The 12,386-nt window shown below is 48.4% G+C and overlaps 1 protein-coding gene across 1 annotated transcript in view; it reads left to right on the forward strand.

Annotated features, from left to right (window-relative positions):
• The first annotated feature begins 1,791 nt into the window (after positions 1–1,791).
• Positions 1,792–12,386, forward strand: part of LVRN (laeverin) — a 105,385-nt gene continuing 94,790 nt past the window's right edge. The window contains exon 1 of the mRNA XM_054987546.1: positions 1,792–2,435. Coding sequence (XP_054843521.1) covers positions 1,792–2,435 — 644 coding nt within the window. The remainder of the gene's footprint in view (positions 2,436–12,386) is intronic.

A 12,386-nucleotide genomic window follows, 5' to 3' on the forward strand; every position in this document is an offset into this window, starting at 1 on the left:
TTAGTTATCAGGCCATATCCATCTTCATGCCTCAAAAGTGAAATAGCCATTTTTGAAATTGCACAGTATTTGTATGAAATTTACTTGCAATTCTACCTGAAACAGATACGGTTTTAGGTGGACTGCTCTCTGACACCATAAATTCAGTTATGATATTCTCATTTTCTATGTATCTTTGAATGTTTTTTCTAATTGCCAGATTATCCAAAAAATAACAGGGGTGAAAAGAGACAACTCCACAGTATAAATGTGCAGAAGATTTACATGTTATCCACAATAGCAATTCAATCTATATTCTGCAAACATTGCTTCCAAAATAACAATGATTGTTTTTAACTGCCATCATCATATATTTCAGATTTTTTTTCTATGTAACTCTAGTATGCATACTTAGCTGAGCCAAGTCATCAAGAGCCTAATCTCAGGCAACTGGTTGCTACTTTAAGATATAACAGACATTTAAAAGAATCACAGAATATAGGATTATATGTCTCTTCTAAGAGACTGTATATTTTGCTTTTGTCTAGTAAGAATTCAGACAGATTTTTAATAGGAACAGTAGATTTAATGAGCACTTTGGTGTGAAATTGATCATCCTGTTACACAAAAGTGTATCCTATTGTATGTAGACCAGGGCTGGCTAATCACACAAGCAACCCAAACAGTTATTTGAGCTGCCAGAATATGAGGAGGGTGGCAGTGTGTGAAGGGGCAACAATTGTAGCTTGTACTGTTTGTCAAATTCTAGAACTTTCCCACTACCATGCCTCCAGGGAATATATACTCTAGTGGCTCTAGAACCACTGATATGACTAGTTTTCCTTCCTGTCACAGGCTATGTAGATTGGGGATGGTACCAGACATGTATCAGTTGGGAGTCTGAAACTAATTCTGGGATGTGGCATGCTCAGATTCTTATTCTTCAGCTATTTAGCAATACAAAGATTTTTTAAAGAGAGCTGCTCTGACGCACATTGAGCAAAAATTATATAATGCTCTGTGTGTACCATGCTGCACCACCTGGGCACCACCTCTTGATTTCAGGGATGTATGGGATAAGAGGTTCAAAGATTATTTTGGAGTGCAGTATTTTCTTAATATTTTGCCATTTTACAGTCCAATCCCACAGGATTCCTAAAAGCATGCCACTCGTACAAGAAGGTGACCAGGCACCACTCTAGGGCACCCTGCAAGGCACCTTTTCTGGATTCCAAGAACATATGAGATAAGGTGGTCTAAAGCTTCTATTGGAGGGCACTGCAGATCTATTTAAATATTGGGTAAGTAACCAAGAATTGCAAATATGGAACTGGGAATCGATTTCTGTGGGGTTCAGTGGGGTTTTATATGTTTTCGGCCCGTCAGCTATTCAATGTCCATTAAATGCATGATACAGGAGTTTCCAGCGTCAGCTGCGCGCTCTAAGCTGCAAGGAAGGAATCGGGCAAACCGGCTCCAAGCAGCTCTCACTCTTTCGGGAAAGGGCGATGCTTTCAGGCCCCTCAGCTCTCGGCAGTACTGCGAGAGAGAGGCCGAAGGATCGCCCAGTCCCGCGAGGCATCCTCCCGAGGTGAGTCCCAGCGGCCGCCAAGCCCCACCAAAGAGCGGAAGGCTCCGTCCGCCCGAGAAAAAAGCCTCCGTCCGCCCGTCCCTTCCCACCCCCCGAGGAGAAGAGGGACTCCACCTCCGCCCTGCCTTCGCCCACCCCCGGCCCGGCCCGCCAGCTCTTATTCGCCGTCCGCCTGAGGCGAGGCCGCAGTTAGACGCCTCGGCGAGGAGGCGCGCAGGGAGATGGGCGCTAGGTCGCCGTCGGGCTTTTACGTGGGCAGGAGGGCAGCCGCGCTGCTGGCGCTGTTGCTGGCCGCCCTGCTCGTGGCGCTGCTAGTGCTGGCCGTGCTCTACGGGCGCAGCCTCCAACGGCTGGCGGACGAGAGGCTGCGGAAGGGCTCAGACGCCGCCCCGCCGACGCCCTCCGTCGGCCCCAGCCCCGCCAGCGCGCGGCCCCCTGGCCCCTGGGACCGCCTGCGCCTCCCCGCTGCCTTGGTGCCCCTGCACTATTCGTTGCTGCTGTGGCCCCACCTGGCGCCCGGCTTGCCCGAGCCCCGCACCTTCTCCGGCTGGGTGAACATCACGGTACGCTGCCGCCAGGAGACCACCAGGGTGCTCCTGCACAGCCACCAACTGGCCTACAGCAGCACCGCCGTCTGGGGGCCGCTGGCCGGGCCCCGCCTCGGCAGCGGCGCCAACGCCAGCCGCGTGCCCCTGGCCGAGCTGTGGCTGGCCGAGCGCCACCAGTTCGCCGTGCTGGAGCTGCGCGAGAGGCTGCGCGCCGGCGCCCTCTACGAGCTGCGCCTGGCCTTCGACGGCCTCCTCTTCAGCGAAGGCGCTTTCCGCGGGCTCTTCTGCAGCGCCTACGAGGACCAGGGTGAGAGGAGGTAAGGGCGCGCGCCTCTTCTGTGGCCGGAAGAGCTGCCGGGCTGGGCGTGGGAAGCAGAGCGCGGCCGAGGATGCCTGGCGGGCGGCACCTATATATTGCTGGCGCTTCTCCCTCGCAAGGTTACTCCGTGCCACTGTGGGGAGGAGCTGCCTTCTCTGTTTGGGAGGCTCTGAAGAACTGCTGAGAAATGGTTACTGTAAAACTCTCTGGGGAATGACCATAAATGGCTTTTAATTACAAGACTACTTAAGATGTCTTCAGCCACGCATGTGGGCACTCCACTAGATAGTCAGGAGATGGAACAAATTATTTCTTGGGATTCCCCCCCCCCCCCAGTTTATGGCTGGAGAGACCACCTTCCACCAGACTAAAGGCTGAACAAACCCATCCTTTAAGATTCTGTTGTTAAAACTGCTCTCTTCGTTGCTATATAGGGCTGACACTTGAGGTCTTTATACCAACATTATAGGGTTATGTCAGAAGAAATAGCTCAGAGAGATATCTTGGTAGGAACAGGGCCTATACACTACACTATTGGGTACTGTCTGCTGAGGTAGATATGCCTCTACTAGGGAATTTCCAGGTTGGTAAACGTGCCATGTAAATTAGTTGTGCTTTGTTTCAGAAATATTTCATTTCTGTGCAGGTCTTTATGGTTGTTGCCAAATTTTCTAAAATGATAACTGAATGTCCTGTTGTTAATTGTACTTTGTTCAGGAAATGTACTAGCTGTTGATTATACTGTATTTCACTTGCACTGTATAATATGTCTTGGATCTCATTGAGAAAGGCGGACAATAAATAAATAAATAAAATTTCTGATCTAGAGAACAGCCTATCCTGCAGATAGCTGTTGGAATTTTGGATGGTCACTATAAAAAAGTTCCACAAAATAATCAATTTATGGAGAAAGAATTGTGCTGGACTTACCACATTACCTGCTGCACTTTCCAGTATGTAAATAATTTATATCTAAATATCTCTGTTTTTTCTTATTGGATCAGTTGATCTATGAAATTAATAGTTTGTTAGATGACACCAAGTAATATTCTGGAAAACTGGCACCATTAAATTGGTGGCTGCAAAGATGGAACAAAATTATTAGTTGTGCATGTGTTCTGGTTATTGGAATAACCAATTGATTGTTTTGTGTCTTTTACCTCCTATAGTTTTTATGTGTTTATACTTTCTGCAAATACAATTTGTAAAAATTACTTATGTCTGGACAATTTTTTTATTTTTAGGAAGAAATATACTTTATTTATTTATGTCATCTATAGTCCGCCTTCCTCACTGAGAAGGGGGATTACATAGCGTAGATTAGTGCAGAATGCTTGATTTTATGGGATAATAACATATGTTATAACTAGGGTTGCCAGGTCCCTTAAGTCCCCTGGCGGGAGACTGGGACACTGGCACTTACCCTGTGCTGGCTTCTGTGTTCTCCTTCGTGCGCGCTACTGTGTGCGTGTGACGACATCACTTCTGGGAAGTGACATCATCACCTGTGTCAAAGGGTGGCCTGGGAGCACGAGCGCACTCCCCAAAGGGCTGACTCGCCCCCCCCTGGCGGGCCCAATTTGGCCCAAAACAGGCCAGTTGCAGAGTGCAGGAATGCACTGCGGTGGGGTGCGGGGGCTCACTGTGCTGCTTGGGGGTATATCTGCGCTGCCAGTGGGGTACCCTGGGGGACACGCCTCCCTGCTGGCCAGGTGAGTGGGGGCAGGTTGAAGAGGTGGGAGCAGGGGATCCCCCGCCCCCGATGGGGGAATGGCAAGCCTAGTTATAACCCTATCACTAGGATTTTTTTTCTTTGCCAGAGCATGTGTGCTGGACAAGACTGGTCCCAGCTCCACCTCTCCTGTGAATCAACCAATGAGAGTGGATGGAATGCTAGGCCAGTGACAGTTGGTATCCTGTAAAGGGAAGTTTAAGATGGGTGGCGGCATGTAAGGAAAGATAAAAAAAGCATAAAGGGAAGGCAGACAACTTTGTGACCACCTTACACACTGCCATTCTCCTTAAATCTCCCTTCATAGGTTTGAGGGCTTCCCAGGCAGTGGAGGGCAATTACAACATACCACCTGTCTAACCTCTAAGGCAGCTATAACCCAAATCCACACCAGGTCCCCTATTTCTTCCCCGGAGACTCTACCAGACAAGCAGCCAGTTCCCAGTATTTATTTCCTCTTACCCAGCTACTGCCCAGGGCTATTGGTGAAAGGGAGCTCAGTGTTTACTTTCCATATATGCTGCCACCATTTACTTAAATTTGGCCCATTTGTTGTGACCAGAGTGTTTGAGGTTTGTGTGTGTGATATTTTCACTCAGCCCACAATTTCAAGCCAGCCAGGGTTAAACAGAAACAAAAATAACGTTTATTTACAAGATAGAACACTGAAGAGAATGATTGCAAAAACATATCGCTATCTTGTGTTTAAACAGTGAATGGTTACTAGGTACCAGAATAAGTTTTAACAGCCAGCAATATCACTGCTGCCTTTCCTCAGCAGTGTCCAAAAGCCTTCTCCCCCTCTCACTTCCAATAGACACCAACCATACTGGTCCAGCATTCTGTCCGCTATCATTGCTTGATTCTCAGGAGAGGCGGAGGTGAGACCAGTCCTGTCTGCCACAGTATGTTAGATAAAAAAACAAAAATGACTATCTTGTAAATTTAGAAGTTGTTCTTTCCAGACATACTGCACAGGGGTGTTAAATACAACTGTGGTTTTTCTTAATAATGGCTGCATGCCCTCTGAGATAATAATATAAACTTGTGAGGAACTTACTTGATCTGCAGTGAGCTAGAAAAAGTGTGAAACTAGCAAAAGCTTATTAATGAAGAACCAAATACAAGAATTGTTTATACTTTGGCATAACATTATTTATGTTTTGTTACCTTGTGTTTAAAAGAATAAGAGAAGGAATTAGAGAAAGCGAAAACCTACAATCTGCGCACTTACGTTTGCTGGAAATAACTGGGATAATTTGCTTTTCAGTTTAATTTTTCAGTAGAACAGGGGTCCCCAACGTGGTGCCCATGGGTACAGTTGTGCCTGCCGACACCTTTTGTGGAGCCTGCCAAGTGTTTTTAGAAAATGCATGGGGCCAGATGGGTCTTTTGCAAAGCATGGCTTCTGATTTACCATTGGAGTATTGATTGGCTGTGCAAATTTTTTAAAACAAAACTTCACTGTGTAACTGAAGGTAAGCTATAGCAGCCATTTTGTGGCTGGCTTCATCTCCTATAGCAGCCATTTTGTTGCAGCCATTTTGTTGCTGTGCCCACCACAGTGTGTCAGAATTCCAAATGTGCCTGCCAGCTCAAAAAGGTTGGGGACCCCCGCTATAGAGCTGTATTCTGCTGATGGTGTGTCTGTATTGCACATCTGAGGAATGATCATGCCTTACGAAAGGAATTGGATGGGATGACTTCTTCATAAAAAATAAGATCGCCTTTGTAGTCTTTTTTTTTTAAAAAAATGTTATTGGTGAGTACATACAATGTTATTCAATACACAAATTCCCCGTCTTATCTAAATTATATCAGCCCCCCTTCCCCCCCTCCTTACTGACTTCCAACAGCTTTCCAATCCCAAACCCCTCTTATTACTCAAATTACTCTTAACCATAATTTTTCTAAATCCTATATATGTTATATCACTTATTCTAAGCATGTTCAAATTCTTCTATATCTCCAATTTTCTAATATATCAATCTACATTTCACTGTTCAAACTATCTATTTTTAATACAATCTCCTTATTACTAATATTAGCTTAGATTAATTAATAGCTAAGTTTCCCCATTAATGGTAAAGTTACTTCATCCACGGTCTTCCTGTGCAGTCCCACATGGGACTGCGCACGCGCAGGCCTGCCGATACCGGAGATTTTTATAGCTCAAAGCCACCAGGGGGCGCTCTCGCCTTCCACCGCGCATGCGCGGCCATTTTCCCGCCTAAATGGACTATAGAAGGCGGAGCGCCCCACACATACCCTCAGTTTCCTTTTCGCCGCCGATAGATGAGGTTTTTAGCTCTTCTACTCGTTCGCGATGTCGGATACTGCTTTGTTCAAACGATGCGTCTCCTGTAATCGAAAGATGACCAGGTCAGACGGCCATTCTAATTGCCTTTATTGCCTCGGGGAAACCCATAATACCCAGGCCTGTAAACATTGCCGTGCCTTTACTTCGAAGGCCAGGGCGGAGAGGGCGGACCGTTTGCACGCCTCGCTGTGGCAACGTGCCATGTCTGTTGTGGACCCTCCGGCGAAGGCACCTCCATCTGCTGCGCCCGGATCCACTCCTCGGCCGGCCGAAACCGTGAGCTCGAGGACCCCTCGCGCCTTACCTTCCCCGAGTCATTCGGAGTCGAGACCGAGAGATCGCTCGTCCTCCTCGGTTCGGAGCGCGTCGGAACCAGCACCATCGGTTCCGAAGCTCCCTCGGAGCCGACCGCCCTCGACTTCATCTGCTGCACCAGCCTTGGATCGAGCTGCGTCTCGGAGCCGGACGCCTTCGGTGTCACGACCGACGCCTCCACCGTCTCAGGGTGCAGTCGCTTCGGAGACAACGGGAGAACCATCCGCTCCGTCCGACTCTGACAAGCAGAAGAAGAAGAAGAGAAAACATTCTTCCAAAAGGGACAAGGCGGTTCTGGAGCAGTTACTTTCCTCTCCGCTACCGGCCCCTTCGGGTGCGCTCGGTTCCGACCCACCGGAAAAGAGGCGCAAGGATCCCGACCCGGTTCCTGTCTTGACCTCTTCCCAAGAGGACCCGGTTCCGGTAGAGAAACCCCCGACCCCTACGGGACGCCCGCGATCGACCTCCCATGAGTCCGGGTCCATCAGATCGGGTCGGAGTTATCGAAGTGGATCGGGCCGTAGATACAGCCCGTACCCGACTCGGAGCCGATCGAGGGAGCGATACAGCAGTGAGGGCCGGGCGGCCTCATACTACAGGGGGGATAGTCCACTCCGATCGGACCGCTCTTTTCGAGGGGACTCGATGTCTCCTTCCTTTCGGATCCGATCCTATGGCGACTCGCATGGAACACCGCACCTTTCTGAGGTTGATTACCATCGGAACCGACCAAGGGGTTATGAGTCCCCTCCTTCGGATTCGCCTGATGCTGAACTTGGCCCAGCGGAAGAACCTTCGCCGACGGACGACTTCAGAGCCTATAATGAATTGCTTCAGCGAATGGCTAAAGCACTGGATTTGGAAACGACCTCTACGGAGTCGAAATTTACTGATAAGATCTACCAGCATATCTACTCGGGTTCCACTCCTTCCGTAGCCTTTCCGCTGATCGATGGTTTTGTTGAGTTGTGGAAGAAGCTCAATGCTAAGCCTGCTTCTATCCCCGCCACTAACCGAAAAGTGGAAGGCCTTTATCGTACAAAGGACGAAAACCATCCGTTCTTGGCTGTCCATCCACCTCCTTCCTCCTTAGTCACTGAGGAGATGCAGGCAAGGGGCAAACAAGGTTCCATGTCGGCTCCTACTGACAAGGACAGTAGAAAGATTGATACTCTAGGGAGGAAATTGTACACCTCTGCTGCTTTTGCCATCAAAGTGGCTAACTATGCGGCTATGATGTCGGCTTACCAGCTCTTCCTGTGGAAGAAAGTGGCTGCTTTCCTTCCCAAACTCCCTGAAGACCAGCGGACCCTCCTGCGTGTCATCCAGGAGGAGGCCACCCGCCTCTCGAGGCACCAGATTAATACGAGCAGGAGTTTGTCCGATACGTCTGCACGTTCCTTGCTCTCTGCAGTGGTTTTGCGGCGATTTGCGTGGCTCCGCACGACTGCTCTCCCGCCTGAGACGAGGAACAAAGTAGAGGACTTACCTTTTGAGGGGACACTCCTTTTTTCTGAGAAGACAGATGAATACCTGTCGAAAAAGAGAACGGATCGTCTCACAGCACGGTCCTATGGTGTTCTGCACCAGGCTCCTCAGCATCCCGCCAGACCTTACTTCAGATCTTCTCAGCGGGGCAGATCATATCGGTACCAGCCTTATCAGGGGTATTCGTATCAGTCTCAGAGGAGTTACCAGAGCCCTCAACAATCCTTTTCCAGGCGCAGACAAGGTCACCGTCCCAAGCCTGGTTCTCAGCATCAACAGGCTAAGGACGCCCCCCACGCCCAGAAGCAATTCTGACAATTACAGGGACCTGAGCCTATGTTTGGGTTCAGGCTACATGCTTACTGGAGGGAGTGGCTGTCCATCGGTTCCGATGTTTGGGTTTCTGATATTGTTCAGTATGGTTATAAAATTGAGTTTGTGAGTTTACCTTACCTGAGTCTCCCTGTCTTTTCTTCCGGACCTCCTCATACGGAGATCTTAACTGAATTGGCCACCCTGATTCAGAAGGGTGCAATTGAAGAGGTGCCCTGTGATCCTGCCCCCTTCGGTTTTTACTCTAACCTGTTTCTGGTGGAAAAGAAAGATGGTGGTCTTCGACCCATTTTAGACCTACGGGCCCTTAATAAACTTATAGAAATTCGAAAGTTTAAAATGGTCACTTTGCAAATGGTTCTGACCCTTTTACCTAGACACTCCTGGTTTGCTGTCCTTGATTTGAAGGACGCTTATTTCCATATCTCCATTTTTCCTGAACATAAGAAGTATTTACGTTTTACTTATGATGGTAAAATTTACCAGTACCGGGTTTTACCCTTTGGTTTAGCTACTGCTCCTAGGGTCTTTACGAAGTGTATAGCTGTGGTGGTGGCCCATCTGAGGTTACAGGGCTGTCGAATCTTCCCGTACCTGGATGATTGGCTTCTGGTTGGAAGTTCTGCTGATGACGTGTTTACCCAAGTGTCCCTGACTTTGGATTTATGTCTTAGGTTGGGTCTTTTCGTTAATCAGAAAAAGTCAAAATTGACCCCAGTACGGTCTGTACAATTTATAGGAGTAGTCTTGGATGGGATCAAGAATGCTGGCTTCCTGCCCTCAGACAGGGCGGCCAGGATTAAGGGCATGGTCCTTCGGCTGCAGCGCTGCCGTTTTCAATCAGCTCATTTTATCCAGACTCTCTTGGGTTGTTTGGCCTCTACTACGGCTGTGGTTCCGTTTGCCAGGCTGTTCATGCGGCCATTACAAATGTGGTTTAATGCCAGTTTTTCTCCCAACTCTGATTCCCAGAACAAGCGTTTATCAGTCCCTCGACGGGTGGTGGCCTCGTTAGAATGGTGGTTGGCAGATGCGAATCTATTTAAGGGTGTGGAGTTTGGCTATCGTCAAACTCACTTGTCCATAACCACTGATGCTTCCCTGTTGGGTTGGGGAGCTCACTGTGAGGGTGCCTTTGCTCACGGCACATGGTCTCAGGCCGAACGCTCGGAACATATTAATCTCCTTGAGCTTAGGGCTATTTCAAATGCACTGATCTCCTTTTCAGATACCGTGCGCAACAAATCAGTGCAAGTGTTGACGGACAACACGACTGCAATGTTTTATGTCAACAAACAGGGTGGCACGGCATCGGCGACCCTTTGTACCGAGGCGATGAAGCTGTGGACTTGGGCCATACAGAACTCGGTTTGGCTGAGAGCGGTACACATCCCGGGGGTGGAGAATCTCCAAGCAGATCAGCTGAGCAGACTACACCGGGATGTTCACGAATGGTCTCTTCGGGACAAGTACCTCGTTCCGATCTTCTCGATGTGGGGTTTCCCGGAACTGGACCTCTTTGCCACACTGGACAATCGCAAGGCCCATCGCTATTGCTCCAGGGGGGGTCTAGGCCCCGGGTCCGATGGGGATGCATTTCAAGTCGAGTGGTCGGGTCCTCTGTGTTATGCATTTCCCCCATTCCCCCTGTTGGCCAGGGTTCTGAGCAAAATCCAAGGGGAGGGGGCGACGGTCATACTGATAGCCCCTTTTTGGCCGAGACAACCTTGGTTTCACACTCTCCTTCGATTGCAGTCGCAGTCGATCAGATTGCCACTCGTTCCAGACCTTCTGTCCTGGCACGGGGTTTTGCATCACGACATTCAACGACTCAAACTGACGGCGTGGCTGATAATTCACCATCGGGGTTTTCTGAAGCTGTAGCTCATGTTTTGTTGAATGCTAGACGCCTTTCCACGAGACAGTCCTATGCGTTCAAATGGGAACGCTTTTCTGGGTGGTGCCGCAGCCGGAATTTGGACCCTTTCTCTTCCTCTTTGCCTGAGGTTTTGGAATTCCTTTGGGAGATTAAATTAGGGGGTTTAGCCAATAGTTCTGTTAAAGTATATTTGGCAGCAATTTCGGCATTCCATCCTCCTATAGATAGGAAATCAGTCTTCTCACACTACACTTCGAAATTGTTTCTCAGAGGACTGAATAATTTGTACCCCCCTGTTCGGGCTATTGTCCCTCAATGGTCTTTACCGCTAGTATTGACTAAATTGATGTCTAAACCTTTTGAACCTCTAGCTACCTGTCCTTTACGCTACCTTACTTTGAAGGTGGCTTTCTTGGTGGCGATCACTTCAGCCAGAAGGGTGGGGGAATTGGCTGCGCTTTCGTCAGAACCCCCCTATTTGAAGTTTCATGCGGACAAGGTGGTCTTACGGACTAAAGTTGACTTTTTACCTAAAGTGGTGTCTCAGTTTCATTTGTCTCAGGACATTGCCTTACCTGTTTTTTTCCCGATGCAGTCTTCTGATGCGGAGAGGGCCCTCCATTCGTTGGACGTGCGCAGGGCTCTTCTCTTTTACTTGGATCGTACCAAGCCTTTTCGTTTGGATTCTAATTTGTTTGTCTGTTTTGCAGGACAAAAGAGGGGAAAGAAAGCGACATCTCAGTCTATTGCGAGATGGGTTGTTCAAACAGTTTTAACATGTTATGATTCTGCTCATTTACCTTGTCCTTTGGAGGTGCATGCCCATTCCACTAGGTCCTTGGCGTCATCTGCGGCTCTGCTGAGAGGTGTTCCTCTGCATGACATCTGTAGAGCGGCGACGTGGGCTTCAGCGGATACCTTTATCAAGCATTATGCGCTGGACGTTCTGGACCGGAAGGAGACTGCAGTGGGCACCGCAGTGTTGCATTCTATTTTTGAGTGACTTTACTGTGGCACCTCCACCCAGGTATTAAGCTTTATAATCTCCCATGTGGGACTGCACAGGAAGACCGTGGATGAAAAACAGGTTTCGCTTACCGTAACTGTTGTTCATCTAGGTCTTCCGTGCAGGCACACATGCCCTCCCTCCTTCCCCGCTGTATAGTATAATTGAGAGTAGTACGGCGGCGAAAGGGGAACTGAGGGTATGTGTGGGGCGCTCCGCCTTCTATAGTCCATTTAGGCGGGAAAATGGCCGCGCATGCGCGGTGGAAGGCGAGAGCGCCCCCTGGTGGCTTTGAGCTATAAAAATCTCCGGTATCGGCAGGCCTGCGCGTGCGCAGTCCCATGTGTGCCTGCACGGAAGACCTAGATGAACAACAGTTACGGTAAGCGAAACCTGTTTTTCTCTCTCCCCTTTATAAAGTCACATATTAATAATTCTCAAGCTGCCACAATCCTCCTTTCACATCCCATTTTTTTTCTAGATATTGTTTCAATTTCTCCCAGACTGCAGTATATTCTCCTGGATCAAGATCTTTAAGTTTTCTTGTCATTTTGTCCATCTCAGCCATGTACAGCAATTTGTAAATCCAATCTTCTATAGTTGATATTTCTTGCACTTTCCATTTCTGCACATACAAAAGTCTTGCTGCTGTAGTCATGTAAAATAACAATGTTCTGTACTGCATTGGAACATCTTCCATTCCCAAGTTCAGTAGCAGCAATTCTGGGTTCTTATTTATTTGGGTTTGCAAAACCTCATTAATTATTTCTATTATATCTCCCCAGTATTGCTTAGCTACCTCACAAGTCCACCACATACGATAAAATGATCCTTCATGCTTTTTACATTTCCAGCATTTATCTGACATATTTGCAT

This window comes from Eublepharis macularius, chromosome 8, assembly GCF_028583425.1.
Source record: "Eublepharis macularius isolate TG4126 chromosome 8, MPM_Emac_v1.0, whole genome shotgun sequence".
Taxonomy (NCBI): domain Eukaryota; kingdom Metazoa; phylum Chordata; class Lepidosauria; order Squamata; family Eublepharidae; genus Eublepharis; species Eublepharis macularius.